This window comes from Talpa occidentalis, unplaced genomic scaffold (assembly GCF_014898055.3).
Source record: "Talpa occidentalis isolate TD23 unplaced genomic scaffold, MPIMG_talOcc4v2.1 talOcc4.3, whole genome shotgun sequence".
NCBI classification, from domain to species: Eukaryota; Metazoa; Chordata; class Mammalia; order Eulipotyphla; family Talpidae; genus Talpa; species Talpa occidentalis.
Genome location: NW_023603184.1, coordinates 125,326,667 through 125,339,664, shown reverse-complemented (window position 1 = coordinate 125,339,664; position 12,998 = coordinate 125,326,667). Strand labels below are relative to the sequence as shown.

Here is a 12,998-nt window from a genome sequence, read left to right as displayed (position 1 = left end):
AGAAGGGGTGCACAGTCAAGTCTCTGAGAAGGTTAGGAGGGTTGAAATCTGCCACATAGTATGAAGGATAAAATACCTTAGAAGTGGAGCAAGTAAGGCAGTATATTTTCCTTATGGAAAATGTGAACTTCATGGTATAGCTAAAGAAGGTAACTAAGTTTCAAACAAATCAGTTATTTATTTGTTTATCCTTCAAAATGTCTATCTTCTCTGCAAACTTTTTTTTTTTTTAAAGATTTATTTATTTATTTATACAAGCACTGGGTACAGTCAGAAGCACAAGAGGGTGAGAGAATTCACCAGAGCCAGAGCAAGGAACAGAACAGGCAGACTGATGAAATACCCTGCTGAGGGGAGCAGCGGGCATGGCAGGAGAGATCTGCCACGCCATGTGGGACCCTCGTTGGTGGCCGGGGATTGAAACAGCGCTGCGGGCAGAGGCCGCGGGCAGCTTTGCAGCCCAGCGCTCAACTGCTGTGCCACCAGGGGAGGCCCTTGTCTGCAAACATTTTTTTTTTTTTTAAAGATTTATTTATTTATTTATACAAGCACTGGGTACAGTCAGAAGCGCAGGAGAGTAAGAGAATTCACCGAGCCAAAGCGGGGAGCAGAACAGGCAGAAGGACCGAAGTACACTGCTGAGGGGAGCAGCGGGCAGCAGGAGAGGTCTGCGAGCCATGTGGGACCCTCCTCTGGTGGCAGGGGAGCAGCCAGGGATCGAACCAGCGCTGCAGAGGCTGCTGGCAGCTTCGCAACCCAGAGCTCAACCACTGCGCCACCGGGGAGGCCCTGTCTGCAAACATTTTATTTTCTTTTTTTTTAATAGAGGCATGTTTATTTATTTATTTATTTGTTTGTTTGTTTGTTTATACATGCACTGGGTACAGTCAGAAGCGCGGGAGGGTGAGAGAATTCACCAGAGCCAGAGCTGGGAGCAGAGCAGGCAGAAGGACCAAAGTACACTGCTGAGGGGAGCAGCGGGCGGCAGGAGAGGTCTGCACGCCATGTGGGACCCTCCTCTGGTGGCTGGGGAGCAGCCGGGGATGGAACCGGTGCCGCAGAGGCCGCGGGTAGCTTCACAACCCAGCGCTCAACCGCCGCGCCACCGGGGAGGCCCATGTCTGCAAACATTTTAACTGGGACCTATCATTCAGATAAATCTGGAAGTGCTTGAAAGAAAAAGTTTTTTTTAAAGGAACAGTAAGCTTCTATAATATGTCGTCATTTATCATTAACTTACCTTAATGTCCCAGTTCACTACCTTGTTTCCTGTTAACCGTCCATGCAAACAATTAGCAGACAAGTCAAGACAGATTGAATTTTTGCAGGCCTAAAGAAAAAGGAAAAATATGACAAACAGATAAATGCAATGGAGACAAACTTAACTTTAAATATATGTGGAACATTTCATCATAATTTTAAAAGACATACAGTACAATCAATGAAAATATACCTACAAAATTATGTTTAGTGTTCTAATTATCTGATTAGCTTTTAAAAGGATCAAGGAGTAGACTCTAAACACTCACTCATCTAATATAAGATTGTCCTTGAAGGACGAGCTATAGCTAGAATTTACCATTCGCCAATCATATAATTTTAAATTTCTCTTTTAAACCAATACATGCACAAATAGATTTCTGACTTTTAAAGAAATTCAATATTTCACTTTCATTAGTACCTCCCTTGGTACAATTTCATGATACACATAAAATGTGTGACAGAAATCACAGAGAGATATACCATGATCTAAAAATCCAATAACAAGCATAAGACTTCTTCCTTCATGTTACTGACCATTCTAATTACATTCAGAATAAGAGCTTATTCTGCAACTCTAAAAATTTTAAGTTGTTATCATCTATAAATGCTAAAGCAGGAAACTTCATATTCAGTCTGAATTTTCAGATAATGAGGCATTCTAGAATCTAACTCCCATACTAGGAAGAAAATAAGAAAATCCACAAATTTTAGCAGAGATGATATAGCAATTGCTTTCTTCTTAAGACAACATTTAATAAAACAAACTGAAATTGAAATTACTTTTAACTCATTTTCTTCTGTTACTACCTCAGTTTGGGTACTGTTAACCTATGACTTGTCCTAAATATAGTAATGCCCTAACGGTATGACTACCTCCAGATGTCTATCCCTCCAATTCAACTTACACACAGCAGTTTAAAGACTTTTTCTAAAATGCAAACCTGATCATGTTATTCTTCTTTTTAAAACCCTCCCCTTCCCCCCCCCCCCCCATTGACTGTAGTTATCCTGGCAGAGGAGGGTTGCTATTATCTGGCCTCCACTTGCTTCCCATTCTCATTTCCTGCCATCTTCTTTGCTGCCCTAATCCTAAATACTCTTCTACTGTATGTATCTGTCATAGTAAGTTTCTTGAGGAAAAAACATTAAAAGCTACTTTTTAATATTACATAATTTTTACTGCCAATTGTAAAAATTCAACCTAATATTATTATTAGAGTCAATATGAAAACCATAACTCAAAAAAGAAAAAAAAAAACAATCAGCCATCACGTTTAGAATGTGCCACAAAGTATATTTCAATTAAATATACTTGCAATTAAATCCAATTATTTCCTAGCTACCTATTTTAGGTAAGTGAAATGCAAATAACATGTAATCCCTGCCTAAAAAAATTCAAAATTCATGAATTTCATGTTCATCAAAGAAGACAAACAGATAGCCAACAAACACATGAAAAGATCACGTATCATTACGGAAATGAAAATCAGAGCCATAATGAGATTTCATCTCAACCAGTTACAATGGCTATTATCAATGGCTACTATCAAGAAATAGTAAAAGCTGGTTAGGAATGTCCAGAAAAGGAACTCTTGTACACTACTGGTAGAAATGTGAATTGCTGCAGTCACAATGAAAAACAGTATAGAGGTTAGTCAAAAATTAAAGATAGAAATACCATATAATCCAATAATCCCATTTCTGAGTATTTACTCAAAAAATAAGAAAACACTAATTTGAAAAGATATATGCACCCCTATGTTCAGTGTAACACAATTACCAATAGCCACAATATGGAAATAACCCAAGTGCCAAAATATAGATGATTATAGAATACGTGGTACATACAGACAACAGAATACTACTCAAGCTCTCCCCACAAAAAAGTGAAATCTTGCCATTTATAGATGGACCTTGAAGGAACAATACTAAGTGAAATACATCAGAAGGACAAACACAAACACTGTATACTCATATGTGGAACATAAATAAGGAAACCAAACATATTCTTAGACTCTGAGGGGGATGGTTGATGGCAATGGTAGCCTGACATTTGGTGGTGGATATGGTGTAACATATACAACTGAAAGTTAAGAAATTGTACAGCTGAAACCTATACAACGTTGTAAACCAGTAAGACCTTAATTTAAAACCTAATGATAATCAGGGAACAAAAAACCTGGGGGGAAAAAAAACCATTATCTGGCCTCCCTGGTGGTGCAAGGGGTTAAGACTCAATTTATGAAGCTATCTGCAGCCACTGTAGCACGAGTTCGATCCCCGGCCAGGGAGCTACCCACATGGCGCAGCAGATCTCTCCTGTTCTCGCCCGTTGCTCCCCTCAGCAGTGTATTTCAGTCTATCTGCCTGTTCTGCTTTCCACTCTGTGAATCCTCCCATTCTGGTGAATCCTCTCACCCCCCTCCCCACCTCTGGCCTGTACCCCAGTTCTTGTATGCATAAAAAATAAATCTTTTTAAAAAACCCATAATCACTGCCAAATAGAAACTTAAAATCTACTTCTATAAACAATGCATATCTTTGGGAGGTTAGTGTTAGAAAAAGTAAACAAACAAAAAATAAGAGACTCAATAAACATAGCTACAACAATGGATAAACCTCAAATAGATCCATTTTATTTTAAATTTTAAAATATTTAACAAATATTTTGGGGAAAACTGGGAAAATTTGAATGAGTTATGTAGTACATAAAATGATAATTTTCACAGACAGATAAATGACTATGTAGAAATATTTAGGAGTAAAGTATCACGATTTGAGATAGGTATGAGTGGCAATGTGTTAAAAATTGGAGAATCAGTAGAAGGGAAAGATAGCATCAGAGGAAATTCCCTGCTTTGCTCCTGAGAGAATAAATTACAGAATTCCAGACAGGCACTGAACTTAGTGGATCCCATGAGATGGAGTGAAACCAGCGCACCTCCTAATCATCAGACCAACACTGAGCTCTAGTAATGAAGAGATGCTGAGGATAATCAAATGTGGGCACAAAGGGTGAGTGGGGTGAGAGGCATCCACTGGGGTGGAAACCAGGATTCATGCCCACACCCAATGAGGTCCTTGCTGTGGATGTAACCATGAGAGATATAGATGACAATGCTAGTGAGAGTGCTGGAGTGAGTCATGTGAACAGAGCACCCAGTGAGGAACACAAAGTTCAGTATGGTCCAACTCCCACCACATACTGCCCTTGGGATAGAGCAAATATAGATACCAAATGGATACACAGAAGCTGTGTTGGCAAGCTGCAATGAAGTCTAGACTATAGACTATAGATACCCAGGTCTGAAACCCAGAGAGGAAGGAGAGCAGTAGTAAACTAGACAGGAGATGTACCCAAGCATACCATTTTCACCAGCAACAGACCTCTCTGGTACCCTCTGGCACCCACAAAAGAACCAACTACAAATTAGTTCTCTGAAATACTGTGCCACCTACTGGAAAAATGAAAGTTCTGCACACTTAACGCTTAGCAAATAATAGGGAGACAGAAAAACACCAAAAATGGGAAATTGACTCCTCGGGCAATAGTACACCTCACAGAAAGCATAAATATGCAGGAACCATCCACAAAGAAATGGAGGCTCCTTGTTCCTGTCAGATACAGAATTCAAAACAGCTGTGATAAATTGGGCCTCCCTGGTGGTGCACGGGGTTAAGCACCGCACTTCATGAAGCAATACGCAGCCTCTGCAGCATGAGTTCGATCCCCGGCCAGCCAGGGAAAAACCCACATGGCAAGGCAGAACTCGCCTGTCTTGCCTGCTGCTCCCCTCAGCAGTGTATTTCAGTCAGTCTGCCTGTTCTGTTCCCCAATCTGTCTCTGGTGGATCCTCTCACCCCCCACATCTCTTGCCTGTGCCCCAGCTCTTGTATGCATAAATAAATAAATCTTAAAAAAAAAAAAAAGAGCTGTGATAAAGAGTCAAGGAAATGAAAGAAAACACAGAAAAGCTAATCAAAGTCATACATGAAAACTCAGAAAAAAATGAATATCCTGAAAATAAAATAAATGACAGAATATTGAAATTGAAGACTGAGGGCCTCCCTAGTGGTGCAAGGGGTTAGGAAGCAAATTATGAAACTATCCACAGCCACTGCAGCACAAGTTCGATCCCTGGCCAGGGAGCTACCCACTGGTGCAGCAGACCTCTCCTGACTCGCCCGCTACTCCCCTCAGCAGTGTATTTCAGTAGATTTGCCTGTTCTGCTCCCCATTCTGTCTCTGGTGAATCCTCTCACCCCCCACACCTCTGGCATGTACCCCAGTTCTTATATGCATAAATAAATAAATCTTTAAAAAAAAAAGAAATTGAAGACTGAAATAAGAAAGTAACAAAAATGTAGACTGTAAAAAAAACAACAGATGTCATAAAAAATTGAGAAAATGCTAGACCAAATGGAAGACTGAATCAATGGCCTCAAAGATGAAGATGTACCAAAAATTCAGGTGGAAGAAGAAAAAGATGTGAAGGAAAAACATGAAGAACTACTTCAACAAAAAGATGTGAAGGAAAAACATGAAGAACTACTTCAACAATTATCTGACTTGATGAGGAAAGTCAATGTCAAAATGAGCATCCAAAAATGGGGAGAAAGAGAAGGTAACAGAAAACTTATTCAAAGAAATAATATAGGAAAAGTTCTTAAACCTAGAAAGAACTAAAGACATAAGTCCACGAAGCTAACGAACACCAGGTGACCCAAACATAGTAAGATCTACAACACGAACACAGAGTTCAAGACAAGTGAAAAAGATTGAAGCTGGCTATGGAGAAGAAACAGATCAACTATAAAGGAATCCAGGTCAGGTTTATACCTGAATTATAGGAGGAAGCTATATGGGTAAGGAAAGAATAGAATGATGTGATTAAAACAATCAAAAGTTAGGGCCTCCCCAGTGGCGCAGCGGTTGAGCGCTGGGTTGCGAAGCTGCCCGGGGCCTCTGCGGCGCCGGTTCGATCCCCGGCTGCTCCCCGGCCACCAGAGGAGGGTCCCACATGGCGCGCAGACCTCTCCTGCCGCCCGCTGCTCCCCTCAGCAGTGTACTTCGGTCCTTCTGCCTGCTCTGCTCCCCGCTCTGGCTCTGGTGAATTCTCTCACCCTGCTTCTGACTGTACCCAGTGCATGCATGTCAAAAGTTAAAACTGTCGGGCCTCCCCGGTGGCGCAGCGGTTGAGCGCTGGGTTGCGAAGCTGCCCGCGGCTCTGTTCGATCCCCGGCTGCTCCCCGGCCACCGGAGGAGGGTCCCGCATGGCGCGCAGACCTCTCCTGCCGCCCGCTGCTCCCCTCAGCAGTGTACTTCGGTCCTTCTGCCTGCTCTGCTCCCCGCTCTGGCTCACCCTCCCGCGCTTCTGACTGTACCCAGTACATGTATAAACAAAAAAAACAAACAAACCAGCAAACAAATAAATAAAGCATGCCTCTATAAAAAAAAAAAAAAAAAAAAAAAAAAAAAAAGTTAAAACTGTCAACCAAACCAGTCTGTCCTGTCAGACTCCTCTTCAGAGGTGAAGGAAAAATAAAGGCCTTCTAAGACAGAGGTGAAGGAGTTTGTAAACACCAGACCCTCCCAACAAATGCTGAAAGGAGCTCTTTTTTTTAAAAAAGATTTATTTATTTATTCATTCATTCATTCATTCAAGCACTGGGTACAGTCAGAAGCGCAGGAGGGTGAGAGGATTCACCAGAGCTAGTGAGGAAATACACTGCTGAGGAGAGCAGTGGGCGCAACAGGAGAGGTCTGCGCGCCATGTGGGACCCTCACCGGTGGCCGGGGATCAAACCGGCGCTGCAGAGGCTGCGAGCAGCTTCACAGCCCAGCGCTCAACCGCTGCGCCAACAGGGGAGGTCCCTGAAAGGACTCTTATAGCTAAATTGAAGAGAAAAACATCCACAATGGACTGAACAAGAAAAGAGAGAGAACCACAAAATTAAGGGCAAAATGGGAATAGCAGACTTTGATATATCGATAATCACTGTGAATATAAATGGAATAATTCTCCAATTGAAAGGTACAGAGTATCAGGCTGAATTAGGAACAGAATCCAGCTTTCTGCTATAGCCAGAAAACGCATCTGAGCTCAAAAGATGAACACAGGGTTAGAATAAAGGTTTAAGAAACAAACCTACAAGTGAATGGGACCCAAAAGAGGGCAAGGACAGCCACATTTATGTATAAAATAGACTTCCAGATAAAAATGTAACAAGAGTTAGGAAAGGACATTAGATGATTAAAGAAACAATACATCAGGATGACATAAGAATAATCAACATATATGCACCCACAAAGAAGCATCAAAATATATACAGCAATTATTATCAAATCTAAAAACGGACACTGGAAGGCAGTTATGCTAACAACTATGCCACCAACAATCCTGAAAACAGACATTGGAAAACACATTTCTGGCTGGGGAATTCAATGATCCACTTTTAACAATGGACAGATCAACCACACACACAAAAAAATAATAATAAGGACACAACAGCCTTTATACAAAGAATTAGATCACATGGGTTTACTAGACATTTATAGGGCACTGCACCTACTAAAAAGCTGACTACACATTTTTCTCAAGTGCACATGGGACACCGTTCTTGGAAAATTAATAAATTTTTAAAATGTAATTCAAGTCCCCTTATTTTCAACTACCCACTGAAATGACAAAAGGAATAAAAATAATTTTAGTTCACAGAATAGTTATAACTAGGACAGTCCATGCATTTTACTCTGACCTTTGCAGTGTAGTGAAGGAGGACATTGCCCGGTAGATCAATCATATCTGACTCTTGAAATTTCCAAGGGCTTAAACAGTTTGGACCTAAAAAATATTTATATATACATTATTAAATATATAGGACTTCTGTTTTTTGGTGTAATCAGAAAAAAACTTAGGCTAAACAAAATTAACATATATAAGCTAAAGCATACTTTATTTTTATTATCAAATCTGATAATAAAAAATTATTATCTGAAAACAGATACTGAAAGGCAGTTATGCTAACCACTATACCACTAACAATCCTGAAAACAGATATTGGAAAAAACACATCTATGGCTGGAGAATTCAATGACCCACTTTTAACAATGGACAGATCAACCACAGAAAAAATGACACAACAGCTTTATTTTTATGTCATCTCCAGTTTGTCCAAAACTAGAACAGTTGGGGGCTTATCAATATCCACTGCTGTATAGAAATTTTATATAGCATTAAAAATATCAAAGTTCATTAATTTACTTAACATAAATCAATTAAAATTGGTAAGACCAAATAACAAAACCACCAACAGGTGAATAGATACCACAGGAATGGAAGGGTAAATTATTACCCCCCCCAAAAAAAATTAAAGAAATGTAAATTAAAACAAATTTCCACTTTACATTAAAAAAAGAAAGGAACAGTAATGACCATTTCATCTTAATGAAGTAGTGGTCAATCTGACATACTTTTGTATTACTGGTAGACACTGAATTGATATAACCCTTTTGGAACATGATTTGGTAATATGCATTTTGCTTATATATCCAGAGAAATTAATAGAAGTAACTTGCCAAGAGTTAAAATAAAGCAAACACTATTGTACAATATTTCATCTTATTTACTATTTGAAATTGGCATCAACATAAAAATTATGAACCTAAGTAACACTCATTATGACTTCAATGAAATATTACATATAACTATTAAAAATGATTATTCTGAACAAATAATTAGTATTTATAAGAGAATTATAAGTAGAAGAAATTGTAGGAATTAAATCCAAACTACACAGATGTAATGACTATATTAAATGACTTATTATTAACTTGGAATTTATTTATAGGTTAAAAATCAACTTCAAATATTTTGACAGGTTGTAAAGACAAGGTTCTATTATAAAGTTTAAAATTCTGGACAGTCCAATTCATCACAAAAACTCCCACGTAATTCTAAAAAGGACATTATGATAAATAATAAGCTATTCTGCAGAATTAATATACATGACTCCTTAGAAGTTTTTAACTCCTGAACATCCCATTAAAATATAGGTAAAATTTTGAAAATAGTTATAACAATAGCCTTTAAAATTAGAGCGAAAAGTAAAAACAAAAACAGCTTATAATCTTACCCAAGGACTCCTAATTCTATTGCCTTCATGAATTCTTTCAGTATATTAACATGTACATTATAAACTTGTCAAACTTTGAAATAAGATTCCTTATAATTTTAGAATGTCTTGATTTCCTGAGAAGACAGGCTTATACCTCATTTCATCAATTTATTAAAGTTTATCAAAAGTACTGGAGGCATTATAACTGAACTGCAAACGCCCTTGCCCCAAAATTCATATTGTAAAGCTCTAACCCCTAATTTGTACGTCCTTAAAAAGAGTTAATTAAGGTTAAATGATTTCATAGAGGCAGGCACTAATCTGACAGGGCCACTTGCAAGAACAGGTAAAGATATACACAGTCTCTGCATGCACAGAGGACAGACTCCTTGAGAGAACACAGCAATAAGGCAGTCACTGACACACCAAGAGAGGTCTCACCAAAAAACCAAGTCTCATAGAAATTTGATCTTGGAATTCTAGCTTCCAGAATTGTGAGAAAATAGTTTTTAAGCTATCCAATTTGTAGTTTTCAGTTATGGCAGTCCTAAGAGACTAATACAGGCAGTATTATGGATCATATATGAAATATTTCCCAAATGTTTGCTTTATTTATGCCTATACAAAAATTATAAGGTACTATAATTAACAACACTACATAATATACTTGAAAGTTGTTAAGATAGTAGATCTTAAATGTTATCAACATACACATAATAAATGGTAAATATGTAAATAATGCTATATAAAATTTCTATACTGTAGTGGACATTGATAAGCCCCCAACATTCCTACAATTTCTTCTATTTATAATTCTCTTATAAATACTAATTATTTGTTCAGCGGACAGACATGTTCAGTACCTTTATTATAATAGTAATTTTACAATACATATGTGTATCAAACTATCACCATTATACACCTTAAATTTACATATGTTATATACCAATAATACCTCAATAAGCAGGATGGAAGGGCTTGGTATGTGGTAGGTTTTTTTTTCCCTTTCAGTTTCAGTTAGAACAAATATACTCTTCAGATCAAATATATTTAGACAACAGAAAAATTAAACAATATGATTGTACATGCTCACCTGCCAAATATAATGCTTTCACCTGAGGAGGCTGTAGTGCTTCATAGAAAATGATAACAGACCCTAGCTGACCCTCCAGAGATGTGGGACAACCCCATTCACTGTCTTGGGTTCCAGCCGATATCAACTTAGAAACCAATTTTGATTTTTCAGTTGTTCCTCCCCAGGAGGCTGATGATAGAATTCCACCAAATGATGTCCGATGTGGCGTAATAGGAGAAGAAAAAGGAGGATCTGGGATTTGGGATGGTGGAGGAGTGGTAGTTCTTTGCCCAGCTGAACCAATGCAGCAGGAAATAAAAGGCTAAAATAAAGAAACAAAATAACTCATTTAAATTAAATATCATATTTGAAATAACAAAAAGTTAAGCAACTAGATCAAAAACAAAACTTATGAGATATACATGCATGTGTACACATTAGAAATCATTATAGATTTTACCTTTGATATATGGGATTTGGGTGCATTACTTTTATATCTCACTTATAATCGCTTGTAAATTTTGAACTTTTGGTGAGTATATATTTAAAAACAAAATTTTAAACTTTACTGTACTCTAAAATAGACAAATGTACTTTTCCCCCATAAAATCTATAAAAGGAGAATTACACATCAGTATAATAATGTTAATATGTTTACCCTGAAATGGTCTTTAAGATGAATAGCTATAAGAAATTACTAGAATCCTAAAAGCACTTAGGAAATAATCTAATCTATCCATTACCTTTAGAAAAAAGCCCTTTCTAAGTTATTCAAATATTCTCAAAGAACTCAAATCTTCTTCAGGAATCACCCCAGTAAATAAATCCTATCTTACACATAATTACAATGTAAGGTTTAAAGTTTCCTTATTTTTTTTTTTTAAAGATTTATTTATTTATTTATTTATTTGTTTGTTTGTTTATACAAGCACTGGGTACAGTCAGAAGCGCGGGAGGGTGAAAGAATTCACCAGAGCCAGAGCGGGGAGCAGAGCAGGCAGAAGGACCGAAGCACACTGCTGAGGGGAGCAGCGGGCGGCAGGAGAGGTCTGCACGCCATGTGGGACCCTCCTCCGGTGGCCGGGGAGCAGCCGGGGATCGAACCGGCACTGCAGAAGCTGCTGGCAGCTTCGCAACCCAGTGCTCAACCGCTGCGCCACCGGGGAGGCCCAAGTTTCCTTATTTTTATCTTAAATCCAATGGAGGTAGAAAAGAGTAATAATAATTAATTAATAATTAATAATCCAAGTACTTACTAGGAGAGTTTTATTAAATGATTCTTTGCTCTATTCTATTTGTTTGCTTTTCTGTCATATCTTTTTTCCTAAACCTTTGACTACATTCCTTTCTTGAATTGCCTTTCTTTATAATGTATTACATGTTTTCTAACTTCATCTAATGATGACAGGCTACCAAAATTAAAAATTAACGATTTCTGAGTATAGAGAAAACACTTTAAAATTTATGGCCACATATTTAGAATAAACAGAACTTTTTCTACATTAAACAGAAAATTTTCAAAAGTTCTCAATAAATCAGTCTCATAAGGAAAAGGATAGATGTGCTTACTTCATTCATGGCAGGAAATTTTAGAGGGGCAGACACCTTCTGCTGTCCATTGTCATAGATGTAGATAAGACTTTGACCAAAGGGCCTTTTTCCAGGCATGTGAACAATGGTTATGTTGTGCTGGTAAAGTAAAACATATATTTAAAAAAGGTAAAAATTACATTAAGTCTAAGTTTCCAGAGTACCACTCTATAAAAAGTAGAAAATTAAGATTAAGTAAGCATAACTCAATGCTGATTTAAATGATACTCTCAAAGTGAATAACACCATTTATTCTCAGAAGTACTATAAAAGCACTTACATCTGTCTATATCTAGTCTACAAACAACTGTGACATTTCCTTTTTGCATTTTCCAAGTTTATGAGTATTATTTAGGTTCAATTTTTCCAGTAAGATTCATTTTCAATTTTAAGAAAAGTAACAGAAATGCATTTTTGTTAACAATTTATGTTCCCATTTTAAATTGTTCAAAATCAAATTTGATTATAGAATTCTAACATTTCATTGTAAATTTTTGGTGTAAAAATTACTGCTGAATTTAGAATGATAATAAATCCTATTAACCTCTTATAAATAAACTTCAGTAAGAATACTATTTAAATTTGATTCTCATAAAGCAGATGATGACACCTGATATATATCATCAAATGTGTGTTTTTTTAAAGGAAAGAACCAAAAAAGTTTAATGTAATGCTCTAAAGTCTTACCCAAAGGGAATCACAGAAACTGTGGTCAGGAAGCATAACTGTTGCATATTCTCTTTTTGTACATACTGCCACAACCAACATACCTGAATGGGTAATAAAAGCTTCAAAACCCATGCCACTTCCTGTAAAAAAGCTAACAAAAATATATCTTATCAGAACTTTTGAAATGAGTTGTTCATTATTATAATCACTGAAGCACACAAAACTGTAACTTCATCACAAATATATTAAATATACTGTGGCTTACAGTCTAACCTTTTTCCTA

At 37.4% G+C, this 12,998-nt stretch overlaps 1 protein-coding gene across 4 annotated transcripts in view; it reads right to left on the bottom strand.

The window, feature by feature from the left end:
• Nucleotides 1-12,998, bottom strand: part of NBEAL1 (neurobeachin like 1) — a 145,432-nt gene that overhangs the window by 77,832 nt on the left and 54,602 nt on the right. For all 4 annotated transcript variants that reach the window (XM_037523880.2, XM_054700003.1, XM_054700001.1 and 1 more), the window contains 5 exons: nt 12,734-12,866; nt 12,026-12,145; nt 10,475-10,778; nt 8,023-8,108; nt 1,241-1,330 (listed from right to left, as the gene is read on the bottom strand). In XM_037523880.2, the coding sequence (XP_037379777.1) occupies nt 1,241-1,330; nt 8,023-8,108; nt 10,475-10,778; nt 12,026-12,145; nt 12,734-12,866 (733 nt within the window). The remainder of the gene's footprint in view (nt 1-1,240; nt 1,331-8,022; nt 8,109-10,474; nt 10,779-12,025; nt 12,146-12,733; nt 12,867-12,998) is intronic.